General features: G+C 42.2%; 1 protein-coding gene across 2 annotated transcripts in view; it reads right to left on the reverse strand.

Moving 5' to 3' along the window:
• The window catches only part of LOC115153051 (adhesion G protein-coupled receptor A3), a 302,520-nt gene that overhangs the window by 264,379 nt on the left and 22,986 nt on the right, over window positions 1-15,155 (reverse strand). For both annotated transcript variants that reach the window (XM_029698085.1, XM_029698084.1), the window contains exon 2: window positions 1,004-1,075. In XM_029698085.1, coding sequence (XP_029553945.1) covers window positions 1,004-1,075 — 72 coding nt within the window. The remainder of the gene's footprint in view (window positions 1-1,003; window positions 1,076-15,155) is intronic.

The raw sequence follows: 15,155 nt of genomic DNA on the forward strand, positions 1-15,155 counted from the left end.
TCTGTCGATGTGCTCTTGAGCAAGGCACTTAACCCTAATTGCTCCTGTGAGTCGCTCCGGATAAGAGTGTCTGCTAAATGATTAAAATTAAAAATGTTAAATTCTGAGAGCAGAAACTTGAAAACAGAAACCTAGCAAAACGAAACAGAAAATGGAATTTGGAGAAAAACTAAATGCAATCAGGCAACAAATAAATTGTATTTTATAGGACCCTATTTATGATATGATGTACACTGAGCATACCAAACATTAGCAACACCTTCCTAATATTGAGTTGCACTCACCCCTTTGCCCTCATAACAGCCTCAATTTGTCGGGGCATGGACTCTACAAGTTGTAGGAAGCGTTCCACAGGGATGCTGGCCCATGTTGACTCCAATGCTTCTCACAGTTGTGTCAAGTTGGGTTGATGGCCTTTGGGTGGTAGACCATTCTTGATACACACGGGAAACTGTTGAGTGTGAAACAGCGTTGCCGTTCTTGACACAAACCAGTGCGCCTGGCACCTACTACCATACCCTGTTTAAAGGCATTTACATTTTTTTGTCTTGCCCATTTCACCCTCTGAATGGCACACATACACACTCCATGTCTCAAGGCTTCAAAATCCTTCTTTAACCTTTCTCCTCCCCTTCATCTACACTAATTGAAATGGATTTGACACTTGACATCAATAAGGGATCATAGCGTTCACCTGGATTCATCTGGGTCAGTCTATGTCATGTTTTGTACACTCAGTGTATATCCTACTATATATTATAAATGTTAAGACATTTACTCAGGCAATTGAGGTTAAGTGCAGCGTCTTGAAGGTGGAAGCAGTCAACATTTGATTTGGACTAGCATTAACAACAACAGCTCCTTGAGCGTTACCCTAGCCCCCATGGCTGTCCCCTTGCACTGTCCCTTCCACAGCGCAGGCAGGGTCATTCTCATGATGACAGCCATTATGGCTCAGGGGAGGACAAACAGAACAATTCCCAGCAGCAGATGGCTTACTTACAGTTTCTCCAGGACTGTCAGGCCAAAGAAGGAGGCATTTTTCAGCAGTGAGATCTTGTTGTTACTGAGGATCCTGTGGACAGAAGAGTGGAAAGGTTGACTGTGAGAAGGTGAGCCTTTCGACATATTAGTAGACGTCACAAAAATACAGACAAATGTCCAATACATGATGCATCCTGTCAATAACTTGGTGAGAGATAGAAATGTATTTCTGATTTAATCTGGCCTTAAATGTCCCGTCTTGGATGCATTTTTTTGTCTTATTTATGGATTTTTGTGGCTATTGTTTGCCATTTTTGACAGCTAGGAAATATAACCTCGTTGAAGACCGAATGCGGCCCCCGGGGCAAAACATGTTTGACCCCCCTGATCTACAGCTACCACTATGAACCGCAAACAAATCAATGATGTGCATGTGTTCAACAGGTACAGTATAGGCAATAAATACATATTTGCCCCAGGACTCTATGTGGATATACATTTCTGTTCTTGTTGAAGTATATAGTTAAAGGGTATTTAGTGCTTTATTATTATTTTTTAATCTGGGGAAAGGATCTTGAGTATTTATCTTGTAATATGGGTATTTGTTTGTGTATCAAGGAGGGTTAAAAACATTCACTCCAGACTCTCTGCAAAGCCTCTTAGCAGAACACACCCAATTACTCAAAAACATCAGTCATAACACACTGAGCCTCCGGAAGGAGTTCAGCTAACCACCATCACAGAAACAATTACACAAAAGCAAGGACGAATGCAGTGCACAGACACACGCACATCATCCCATAGTGAAAAACAGTAGCCCATCAGTGTTGTGTCTGGAGGGTCCAGGGGGACTCGTTAAGACACAGATGGAGGGCTATGTTACCTACTGCTCTAGTGAAACAAACAAACATATCAGACAAAAGATAAAGTCCACCCACACACCAGTAAACAACCACTAGTCTGTGTTCAAGCAGACATACACAGACATATACACCCTGCCTGCCAACACTTTACGAACAATGCAGGATCTCGGCAACATTTTTCCATTGATTTCCAGTCATGGACTTGAATACAGCAGTAAATTATTTTGACTTTGAATGCTGAGATACCCAGTTCACCCCTCTCTACTGACCCTCCTTTCCTTCAGACCTGTAGGCTGAGTGTGTAATGATTTATGTCACGCTCATTCCTCTGCCCAGATCCACATAATTTGAAATACACCTAAAATGGCATTTTGGGGATTTCATATCTGCTAAAATATTAAATCACTCTTGCCAGACCTTAGATCATCCTGTCTGCTGCAGGGCTGGCCTGGCGGTATGGCCATGCAGTGCGTGGTGGAGCATGGAAGTGAGTCTGCATGCAGACGGGGCCTGCTGCTTTGCATGCACCACGTTGCATGTCTCCTACTGGCACGCTCCTACAGACAGACACCCAAGGTCAAATCACTCGCTCGTCTTCCTCCTCCCCTTCCATTCTCAGGAGTAATGGCAGAGGTTTGGCAAGAGTGGTAATTAGGTTGTGTCACAAGTCACCTTCTTTTGTCACCTTCTAATGCCCTAGGATTAAGCAGTGTGATCCCACAATGCATTGTGCTGAAGAGGCAAATTACTCACCAGCCTAGCGGGGGGGGGGGGGGTATAGTTATTTTGGAATTGGCATGATGTGGGATACACACAGTGAAAATGTACACATGAAAAATGATATATTCAAAGAACATTTTGAAAGCATAAATACAGTGTATAATGGCATTAAAGACCTTTAATAGAGACTGCTGAGCAAGTGCATATTAAATCAGTCAACGGAGAGACAAGCTACTGCATATTATGAGCACAAGTTGAGAGTTAAAAACTGAGCGTCATAAGAGTTTTGCCAGAAGTTGAAAATAAGTAGTTCACTATTTTACAACTTGATGTTAGATGGTTCCTCACCCTGAATGTTGGCCAGGAGAAACTAAAATCCATGGTTCTGGTTTTTGTAAACAGCCACTACTAACTTCAACACCAAAAGCTAACAATAAAGTAACATCAAACCAAATATGGTGTTGATTGGAATAGATTTTAGGTGATTTTTACATTACAATTTTAAACGTAAAAATAAAAAAATATTATTTACAATGCTCACATGCCCCCATCACTTACATGAATAGTTAGATTGTGGTGGCTAATGTTAGATGAAGTTTGTAGTGGCTGTTTAAAGAAAACTGAACCATGGATTACAGTTTCTTTTGGCCCATAGACTACTTTCAGAGTGAGTAACCATCTAACATCAAGTTGTAAAATAGTGAACTACTCCTTTAACACTAGAAAGACCTGACCTTGACAGACTGCTCCCGTGTTGAATGCATGGAACAGAGGTTATTTAAGAAATAAGGCGCGAGGGGGTGTGGTATATGGCCAATATGGCTTTGTCTTGTCCCGTGTATATATTTTTACTTTGCATATATTTTGTATGTATTTTTTAAATATTTTTTTTTACTTCAACTCCAACATACTCTCCTGCAACCTGCCTCACCCAATGTGGTATGGATCTGCAATTTTCTTTACTTTAGAACCGGAACCCCCAATAGAAGCTAGCCAGCCAACTGGCTGCTAGCTAGTAGTCAGCTAGCCACTGCTAGCGGTCTTCAGCTAACCTTTAACCCGGACAAATCCTGCCAGTCTGCACAGCGCGATTCAAACCAGAGCATACCGGACTCTGCACAGCGCGATTCATCCCAGAGCATACCAGCGCGATTCAACCCAGAGCTCTAAACCTTTTCATCTGGATCATCGCAGCTAGCTGCTATCCGAGTGGCTACTCCTGGCTAACGTCTCTGTCCCGAAGCAAGCACCAATTAGCCTGGAGCTTTCCTATGCTAGGCCCATCTCCCGGCTAGCTGAAGAGGTCAAATCAGCCACTCCTTGGGCTACAATACCTATTTTGCAAATTGGCCTGGACCCCTTTTACTGCTGATACGGAGCCCCGCCGATCCTTCACGACTGGTCTACCGACGTAATCCACCCGAGATGGTTTTCAACAGGCTCCTCCGTCGCGACGTCCCCTGAATGCCCATCTGCTAGCCGCGGCCCGCTAGCTGTCTAGAGCATATCGGACTGTTAGCTGAAGAAGTCCATCAGCCAACTTTCTTGAGCTACAATACCTATTTTGCCAATTGGCCTGGACCCTTTTATTACACGGGGCCCCGCCGATCGATTACGACTGGTCTGCCAACGTAACCGCCCGAGGGGGCTACAACTGACTCTTCAGTCGCAACGACCCCCTAAGGCCCATCTGCTAGCCTGCTATCCCGGGCCCGCTAACTGTCTGAATCGCTGTGTCTCCAGCCCGCCTAGCTACTCACTAGACTCCATGATCGATCGGCTACGCATGCCTCTCCCTAATGTCAATATGCCTTGTTCATAGCTGTTTTGGTTAGTGATTATTGTCTTATTTCCCTGTAGAGCCTCCAGCCCTGCTCAATATGCCTTAGCTAACCCTTTGGTCCACCTCCCACACATGCGGTGACCTCACCTGGTTTAAATGGTGTTTCTAGAGTAAATACCTCTCTTATCGTCACTCAATGCCAAGGTTTACCTCCACTGTATTCACATCCTACCATACCCTTGTCTGTACATTATGCCTTTAATCTATTTTTCCGTTCCCAGAAACCTGCTCCTTTTACTCTCTGTTCCGAATGCACTGGATGACCAGTTCTTAGACTTCAGCCGTACCCTTATCCTCCTCTGTTCCTATGATCCTCTGGTGATGTAGAGGTTAATCCAGGCACTGCAGTGCCTAGCTCCACTCCCATTCCCCAGGCGCTCTCATTTGTTGACTTCTGTAACCGTAAAAGCCTTGGTTTCATGCATGTTAACATTAGAAGCCTCCTCCTTAAGTTTGTTTTATTCACTGCTTTAGCACACTCTGCCAACCCGGATGTCCTAGCCATGTCTGAATCTTGGCTTAGGAAAACCACCAAAAACCCTGACATTTCCATCCCTAACAATAACAGTTTATGACAAGATAAAACTGCCAAAGGGGGCAGAGTTGCAATCTACTGCAGAGATAGCCTGCAGAGTTCTGTCATACTATCCAGGTCTGTGCCCAAACAATGAGCTTCTACTTTTAAAAATCCACCTTTCCAGAAACATGTCTCTCACCGTTGCTGCTTGCTATAGACCACCTTATGCCCCCAGCTGTGCCCTGGACACCACATGTGAATTGATTGCCCCCCATTTCTCGCCAAAGCTCGTACTGTTAGGTGACCTAAACTGGGACATGCTTAACACCCCGGGCATCCTACAATCTAAGCTAGATGCCCTCAATCTCACACAAATGCTCAATGAACCTACCAGGTACAACCCCAAATCCGTAAACACAGGCACCCTCATAGATATCATCCTAACCAACCTGCCCTCCAAATACACCTCTGCTGTCTTCAATCAACATCTCAGCGATCACTGCCTCATTGCCTGCGTCCATAATGGGTCTGTGGCCAAACGACCACCCCTAATCACTGTCAAACGCTCCCTAAAACACTTCAGCGAGCAGGCCTTTCTAATTGACCTGGCCCGGGTATCCTGGAAGGATATTGACCTCATTCCATCAGTAGAGAATGCCTACAGGTGCTTTCAAGAGATATTCATCTATAAATCTTAGAATGACAATATTACATTTTAAAAATGTTTTCGAATAGTAATTTAGTAAATTGTAGCACTGTTTCACCGGATGCATTTGAGGGAAAATAGTTAGTCAACGTTACGTGCCGATGTAAAATGCTGTTTTTATATATAAATATGAACTTTATCGAACAAAAGAATGCATGCATTGTGTAACATGATGTCCTAGGTGTGTCATCTGATGAAGTTTGTAAAAGGTTAGTGCTGCATTTAGCTGTTTTTTGGTTATTTGTGATACATGTGGTTGGTCGGAAAATGGCTATGTGGCTACTTTTACGATATACTCCTCTAACATAATCTAATGTTTTGCTTTTGCTGTAAAGCCTTTTTGAAATCGGACAACGTGGTTCGATTCAGGAGAGGTGTATCTATAAAACGATATAATTTGAAAAAAAATAAAAAAATAAAAATTATTAAATTTTGATATGCTAATGGCGATAGGATTTTTCGCTGGATGTCCGTCCCGCATACGGGATGGAGGCCGCACAGGGGTTAACAAACAGATCACCGACCATTTCAAATCCCACTGTACTTTCTCCGCTTTGCAATCTGGTTTCCGAGCTTGTCATGGGTGCACCTCAGCCACGCACAAAGTCCTAAACGATATCATAACCACCATCGATAAGAGACAATACTGTGCAGCTGTATTCATCGACCTGGCCAAGGCTTTCAACTCTGTCAATCACCACAGACTCAACAGCCTTGGTTTCTCAAATGACTGCCTCGTCTGGTTCACCAACTACTTCTCAGACAGAGTTCAGTGTGTCAAATCAGAAGGCCTGTTGTCCGGACCTCTAGCAGTCTATGGGGGTGCCACAGGGTTCAATTCTTGGGCCGAATCTTTTCTCTGTATACATCAATGATGTCACTCTTGCTGCTGGTGATTCGCTGATCCACCTCTACGCAGACAACACACTTCTGTATACATGTGGCCCTTCTTTGGATACTGTGTTAACAAACCTCCAAACGAGCTTCAATGCCATACAACACTCCTTCCATGGCCTCCAACTGATCTTAAATGCAAGTAAAACTAAATGCATGCTCTTCAACCGATCGCTGCCCGCATCTGCCCGCCCGTCCAGCATCACTACACTGGACGGTTCTGAATATGTGGACAACTACAAATACCTAGGTGTCTGGTTAGATTGTAAAGTCTCCTTCCAGACTCACATTAAGCATCTCCAATCCAAAATTAAATCTAGAATCGGCTTCCTATTTCGCAACAAAGCATCCTTCACTCATGCTGCCAAACATACCCTCGTAAAACTGACTATCCTACCGATCCTTGACATCGGCGATGTCATTTACAAAATAGCCTCCAACACTCTACTCAGCAAATTGGATGCAGTCGATCACAGTGCCATCCGTTCTGTCACCAAAGCCCCATATACTACCCACCACTGCGATCTGTATGCTCTCGTTGGCTGGCCCTCGCTTCATATTCGTCGCCAAACCCACTGGCCAGGTCATCTATAAGTCTTTGCTATATAAAGCCCCGCCTTATCTCAGCTCACTGGTCACCATAGCAGCACCCATCAGTAGGTATATTTCACTGGTCACCCCCAAATTCCCCAGTTCTCTGCTGCCAATGACTGGAACGAACTGCAAAAATCACTGAAGCTGGAGACTCATATCTCCCTCACTAGCTTTAAGCACCAGCTGTCAGAGCAGCACACAGATCACTGCACCTGTACATAGCCCATCTGTAAATAGCCCATCCAACTACCTCATCCCCATACTGTTATTTATTTTTTTGCTCCTTTACACCCCAGTATCTCTACTTGCACATTCATCTTCTGCACATCTATCACTCCAGTGTTTAATTGCTAAATTGTGATTATTTCGCCACTATGGCCTATTTATTGCCTACCTCCCTTATCTTACCTCATTTGCACACACTGTATATAGACTTTTCTATTGTGTTATTGACTGTATGTTTGTTTATTCCATGTGTAACTCTGTGTTGTTGTTTGTGTCGCACTGCTTTGCTTTATCTTGGCCAGGTCGCAGTTGTAAATGAGTTCTCAACTAGCCTACCTGGTTAAATAAAGGTGAAATATTATTTTTTTTAAATGTTATATACCATGCCTGGATACAGCCCTTAGCCGTGGTATATACCCCCAAAGTCCCTTATTGCTATTATAAAATGGTTACCAATGTAATTAGAGCAGTAAAAAAACATGTTTTGTCAAACCTGTGGTATCAGCATTCAGGGCTCAAACCACCCAGTTTCTAATTTGAAATAAAGCTCACCTCTATTTCACAAAGTTAAGTGTTTTATAAACTGCAAAATCTGCTATTTCTGATACTATTTAGAAATCAAGACGTCTTACCTGCATGTGACTCTGTAGGAGGATTTGAAAAAGTTACTTTTTGCTGCACCGTTTCCCTGTCTGTGTCAATTCCAAGCTGCACCCACAATGACAATTGATAATATTGTCATCCATCAGACTGCTGTTAATTGAATAATGTCTTTAGGCTAACTCTAACAACAACAAAAAGAAGAAGGGAAAAAAATACAACACAAATTCTGTTGGTGATATTAAGATTCTAACAATGACAGTGTGCTATATAGGCTTTGAAAAGTCAAGGACATGTCTTTAAATTTGGCAGAGTAATAAAAATGTATACTTGTTTTTGTGTCCATTTGACGTTATCAGCTTTTTTAGTGTTAAGGAGAATTTTGCTCCTAAGACTGATGACTAATCATGGTAGGACGTGCCATGAACTGACTGAGAAGAGGAAGTCCCCCCACAGATCTGAGAGGGCAGAGAGTGGTGTCAAATAACTTCACATCAAATGTCCAAGAGATGTTATCTTTTGGTGTCCCTCATGGAGAAGAACTGGTATCCCTCTAAATCACATCAGTGCTAATCGTCCATAGAGACAAAGCAATCTTAGCCAGGTCAGTTAAGATATCTAAGTTCGGTCGGAAAATACTGCAACACTAACACTATGCCGATGGGAGCCCAAAACAGAGTAAGCAGCAGTTCATAAGAACTTGTTGTTGATTTAGACATCAAGATCCTATTGGGGCTCTGTCAGTTTGGATTCCATCTGGCATAAAGGTCTGTAGAGAGGAAAATCAAAACAGTCATATGTCTATGGAGTCAGTTGGGTGATTCCTCACAAAACTGAACAAAAAAAAGACCATAACCTTTTGCTTTTAACAACATTTACTCCATAGAAGGGTCCTTTGGAGGAAGGAATGTTTACATACAGTACCAGTGAAAATCTAAGGGCAGAATAATAGTGAAGACATCAAAACTATTCAATAACACAAATGGAATCATGTAGCAAGCAAAAAAAGTGTTAAATAAATCAAAATATATTTTCTATTTGAGATTCTTCAAAGTAGCCACCCTTTGCCTTAATGACAGCTTTGCACACTGTTGGCATTCTCTCAACCAGCTTCATGAGGTAGTCAACTGGAATGTATTTCAATTAACAGGTGGGGCTTGTTAAAAGGTAATTTGTGGAATTTCTTTCCTTCTTAATGTGTTTAAGCCAATCAGTTGTGTTGTGACAAGGTAGGGAGCAAGTCCATATTATTGCAAAAACAGCTCAAATAAGCAAGTGCTATAAGAATAGCAAGTGCTATGATGAAACTGGCTCTCATGAGGACCGTAACAGAAAAGGAAGTTCCAGAGTTACCTCTGCTGCAGAGGATAAGTTTATTAGTGTTACCAGCCTCAGAAATTACAGCCCAAATAAATGCTTCACAGAGTTCAAGTAACAGACACATCTCAACATCAACTGTTCAGAGGAGACTGCGTGAATCAGGCCTTCATGATCAAATTGCTGCAAATAAAGCACTACTAAAGGACACCAATAAGAATAAGAGACTTGCTTGGGCCAAGAAACACGAGCAACGGACATTAGACCGGTGGATATCTGTCCTTTGGTCTGATGAGTACATATTTGACATTTCTGGTTCGAACCGGCGCATCTTTGTGAGACGCAGAGTAGGTGAACAGATGATCTCCTCATGTGTTGTTCGCACCGTGAAGCATGGAGGAGGAGGTGCGATTTCTTTAGAATTCAAGGCCCACTTAACCAGCATGGCTACCACAGTATTCTGCAGCAATACGCCATCCCATCTGGTCTGCGCTTAGTGGAACTATCATTTGTTTTTCAACAGGACAATAACCCAACACACCCCCAGGCTGTGTAAGGGCTATTTGATCAAGAAGGAGCGTGATCACCCAACCTCAACCCAATTGAGATGGTTTGGGATGAGTTGGACCGCAGAGTGAAGTAAAAGCAGCCAACAAGACTGTTGGAAGAGCATTCCTCATGAAGCTGGTTGAGAGAAGAGTGTATAAAGCTGTCATCAAGGAAAAGGATGGCTACTTTGAAGAATCTAAAATATGAATATATTTTGATTTGTTTAACACTTTTTTTCTTACTACATGATTCCATGTGTTATTTCATAGTTTGAATGTCTTCACTATTATTCTACAATGTAGAAAATAGTATAAAAGATAGTAATTTTTTAGTGGGTTGTGTGTGTGTGTCTGGGGGGGGTTACATTTTGGTAAAAACAAACAACAAAAAAAATGTAAAATCAACAGAAATTCAGCAAAAAAAAAATCTGTTCCCAAGTATTCCTATGAATAAATGTTAACAATTTCACATTTGATGATTTCTCAATGTAATCAAGGTATGAAATTATTGTTATTTTCAAATGCAATCTCTTTTTGGGCTTAAGTGTGCAGTCAGCAAATTATTATAATTATATTCTGGGCTCCCCTGACCATCTGCTCCGACAAAACCATTCTGTAGCTAAATCTAGTTGCCTACCCCTTCCATACAGTATATTATAATATATAGATATATTTGGCATATGCCAAATAAAAAAATATATATTTTCAATATTCATGTTTAAATATTTCAATATTTAAAAACAAAAGTAAGAAAATTGTTAGTGAAATCAAAATACTACTCATATTACAGAGCAAGCGGTATGACACCAATGGTTGCATTGTAGCACATATTGATGAAACATTATGGACTCTTAAAGGCCTGGGTAAGGCCAAAATGAAAAATGTTCAAATTTCGATTACTTATTTCTCAATTATGCTTTAAGAAACAAATGTGAAATATATTGTATTCCTCCAAAGGACCCTTCTATGTATTAAATATAGTGAGAAAAAACATTTATCATGGTATTGTTTTTGTTCTAGTTTTGTGAGGAATCAACCAATTGGGGCTGGGTAAGAGGCTATTCGGAAGACACAATTGATCAATACATGAAAACCTGAAAACACAGACGTGACATTCAAAAGCTGAGCTCATTCAAAAATGTTGTATTTATTTTTTATTGGCAAACCTCCAACTGCCTCAACTCTAAACCAGGGGAGAACGACTGCCCCCTCTCATTGAGGATCTCAAGTTGAAGGTCGACAGAGGTACTGCAGGCTGTTGTATCTAGAAAGCAGAATCCCCCATTTTCTTGATCAATATTAGTGTAAATAAATAAAAACAATAACGACAATCATGGTACCAGTACTTGCTTCTATTACATCAGATGTAAGTCCTTGAAACGATGATCAATTTATCATTTTTTATAATTCGCACAGAGAAGGAATGAAGGATTCTAGAAGGATAATTGAGTTGCTACCGGCAGCCTGCAGTACCCGGGTCGGCCTTCAACTGAGATCCTCAATGAGAGGGTCTCGTTCAACCCTGGTCGCAGCCTGTAACATCACTTCCGGTAGTAGCTCAAACTGCACATGTTATGTCATGAGACACCATCTTGGCAAGCTAAAAATGTCATCCTGATCTTCAAATGTGCCAATAAGTCTATACATATGGTGTGACGTCATCGATGGGTTTGTCCATTTATATATACTGTATGGTCATTGATCTAAACAACAAAACAAAGCTTGGTTTGAACAAAACAAGGATATGCACACTGCACTCATGATGCAAACATCAAGTGGTTTTGAGCAGCAATGTGTACTGTCACATTTCTGAGGCAAGATGGCGCCGACAGATATGGCAGCTCTGCATCTAGCATCTAAGCAACTTTGCAGTATTTTGTTTTTGTGTGTGTTATTTCTTACATTATTAGCCCAGGACATTTTTGTATTATTACATACAGCCAGAAAGAACTTTTGGATATCAGAGTGGCAGTAACTCACCAGCATTACGACCGGGAATACGACTTTCCTGAATTTGATCCTTTTTTTTGCAATTGAATTGATTCCAGAGGCTGATCCAAAACACCGCTGGCGGAGAAGATGTATTCAGAGTGGACTTTTAGTCTGACTCAGGAGGCGCACACACCATCCACCGCTTCCGAGTATATTACTCGCTAATGTTCAGTCTCTGGATAATAAAGTAGACGAACTCAGGGCGAGAATCTCCTTCCAGAGAGACATCAGGGATTGTAACATAGTCTGTTTCACGGAAACATGGCTCTCTCAGGATATACTGTCTTTGTCCATACAGCTATCTGGGTTCTCAATATATTGCACAGACAGGAATAAAGAACTCTCCGGGAAGAATGGCGGGAGTGTGTGTTTCATGATTAACCACTCATGGTGTGAGTGTGATAACATACAGAAACTCAAGTCCTTTTGTTCACCCAACCTAGAATAACTCACAATCAATTGCCGGCCATATTACCTCCCAAGTGAATTCTCTTCGGTTATAGTCACAGCCGTGTATATTCCCCCTCAAGCCAATACCCCGATGGCCCTCAAAGAACTTCACTGGACTTTATGCAAATTGGAAACCACATATCCTGAGGCCGCATCTATTGTAGCAAAGCAAATTTGAGGAAAACGCTACCGAAGTTCTACCAATACATTGACTGTAGCACTCGCTCTGAGAAAACATTAGACCACTGCTATTCAGCTTTTCAAAATGCCTACATGGCCCTTCCCCGCCCTCCCATCGGAAAATCTGATCACGACTCCATTTTTCTCCTCCCTTCCTATAGCCAGGAACTCAAACAGGAAGCACCCATGCTAAGGTCTATTGAACGCTGGTCCGACCAATCGGAGTCCACGCTTCAAGATTGTTTTGACCACGCGGACTGGGATATGTTCCAGGTAGCCTCTGAGAATACAGTGGCTTGCGAAAGTATTCACACCCCTTGGCATTTTTCCTATTTTGTTGCCTTACAACCTGGAATTAAAATAGATTTTTTTTTTTTTGGGGGGGGGGGTTGTATCATTTGATTTACACATCATGCCTACCACTTTGAAGATGCAAAATATGTTTCATTGTGAAACAAACAAGAAATAAGACTAAAAAACTGAAAACTTGAGCATGCATAACTATTCACCCCCCCAAGGTCAAAACTTTGTAGAGACACATTTTGCAGCAATTACAGCTGAAAGTCTCTTGGGGTATGTCTCTATAAGCTTGGCACATCTTTCCACTGAAATTTATGCCCATTCTTCAAGGCAAAACTGCTCCAGCTCCTTCAAGTTGGATGGGTTCCGCTGGTGTACAGCAATCTAAGTCATACCACAGATTCTCAATTGGATTGTGGTCTGGGCTTTGACTAGGCTATTCCAACACATTTAAATGTTTCCCCTTAAACCACTTGAGTGTTGCTTTAGCAATATGCTTAGGGTCATTGTCCTGCTGGAAGGTGAACCTCCGTCCCAGTCTCAAATCTCTTGAAGACTGAAACAGGTTTCCCTCAAGAATTTCCCTGTATTTAGCGCCATCCATCATTCCTTAAATTCTGACCAGTTTCCCAGTCGCCTGCCAATGAAAAAGATCCCGAACAGCATGATGCTGCCACCACCATGCTTCACTGTGAGGATGGTCTTCTCTGGGTGATGAGAGGTGTTGGGTTTGCGCCAGACGTAGCATTTTCCTTGATGGCCAAAAAGCTACTTTTTAGTCTCATCTAACCAGTGTACTTTCTTCCATGTTTGGGGAGTCTCCCACATGCCTTTTGGCGAACACCAAACGTGTTTGCTTATTTTTTTCTTTAAGCAATTTTTTCTGGTCACTCTTCCGTAAAGCCCAGCTTTGTGGAGTGTATGGCTTAAAGTGTTCTTATGGACAGATACTCCAATCTCTGCTGTGGAGGTTTGCAGCTCCTTCAGGACCTTACCTGGTCCGTGAGTTTTGGTGGGCAGCCCTCTCTTGGCAGGTTTGTTGTGGTGCCATATTCTTTCCATTTTTTAATCATGGATTTTACAGTGCTCCGTGGGATGTTCAAAGTTTCAGATGTTTTTTTATAACCCAACCCTGATCGGTACTTTTCCACAACTTTGTCCCTGACCTGTTTGGAGAGCTCCTTGGTCTTCATGGTGCCGCTTGCTTGGTGGTGCCCCTTGCTTAGTGCTGTTGCAGACTCTGGGGCCTTTCAGAACATGTGTATATATACTGAGATCATGTGACACTTAAATAAAAGACCACCTGTGTACAATCTAACTAATTATGTGACTTCTGAAGGTAATTGGTTGCACAAGATCTTATTTAGGAGCTTCATAGCAAAGGGGGTGAATACATATGCACGCACCACTTTTCCGTTTTGAATTTCTTTGAATTTTTAGAAATAAGTAATTATTTTCATTTCACTTCACCAATTTGGACAATTTTGTGTATGTCCGTTACATGAAGTCCAAATAAAAATCTATTTAAATTACAGGTTGAAATGCAACAAAATAGGAAAAACGCCAAGGGGGATGAAAACTTTTGCAAGGCACTGTAACATTGAAAAATACAGTGATACGGTGACAGTGTATCAGGAAGTGTATAGGAGATGTTGTACCCACTGTGACTATTAAAACCTACCCTAACCAGAAACCATGGATAGATGGCAGCATTCGAGCAAAACTGAAAGTGCAAACCACTGCATTTAACCATGGCAAGGTAACTGGGAATATGGCCGAATACAAAAAGTGTAGTTATTCCCTCCGTAAGGCAATCAAACAGGCAAAACGTCAGTATAGAGACAAAGTGGAGTCGCAATTCGACGGCTCAGACACAAGACGTATGAGGCAGGGTCTACAGACAATCATGGACTACAAAGGGAAAACCAGCCACGTCGCGGACACCGACATCTTGCTTCCGGACAAGCTAAACACCTTTTTCGCCTGCTTTGAGGATAACACAGTGCCTCCGATGCGGCCCGCTACCAAGGACTGTGGGCTTTCCTTCTCCATGGCCGACGCAATACATTTATGCGTGTTAACCCTCGCAAGGCTGCCGGCCCAGACAGCATCCCTAGTCGCGTCCTCACAGCATACGCAGACCAGCTGGCTGGAGTGTTTATGGACATATTCAATCTCTCCCTATACCAGGCAGCTATCCCCACTTGCTTCAAGATGTCAACCATTGTTCCTGTACACAAGAAAGCAAAGGTAACTGAAATAAATTACTATATTCCTGTAGCACTCACTTCTATCATCATGAAGTGCTTTGAGACACTAGTCAAGGATCATATCACCTCTACTTTACCCGACACCCTAGACCCACTTAAATTTGCATATCGCCCCAATAGATCCACAGACGATGCACTCGCCATTGCTCTAC

The sequence above is a fragment of the Salmo trutta genome, chromosome 18 (assembly GCF_901001165.1).
Source record: "Salmo trutta chromosome 18, fSalTru1.1, whole genome shotgun sequence".
Taxonomy (NCBI): domain Eukaryota; kingdom Metazoa; phylum Chordata; class Actinopteri; order Salmoniformes; family Salmonidae; genus Salmo; species Salmo trutta.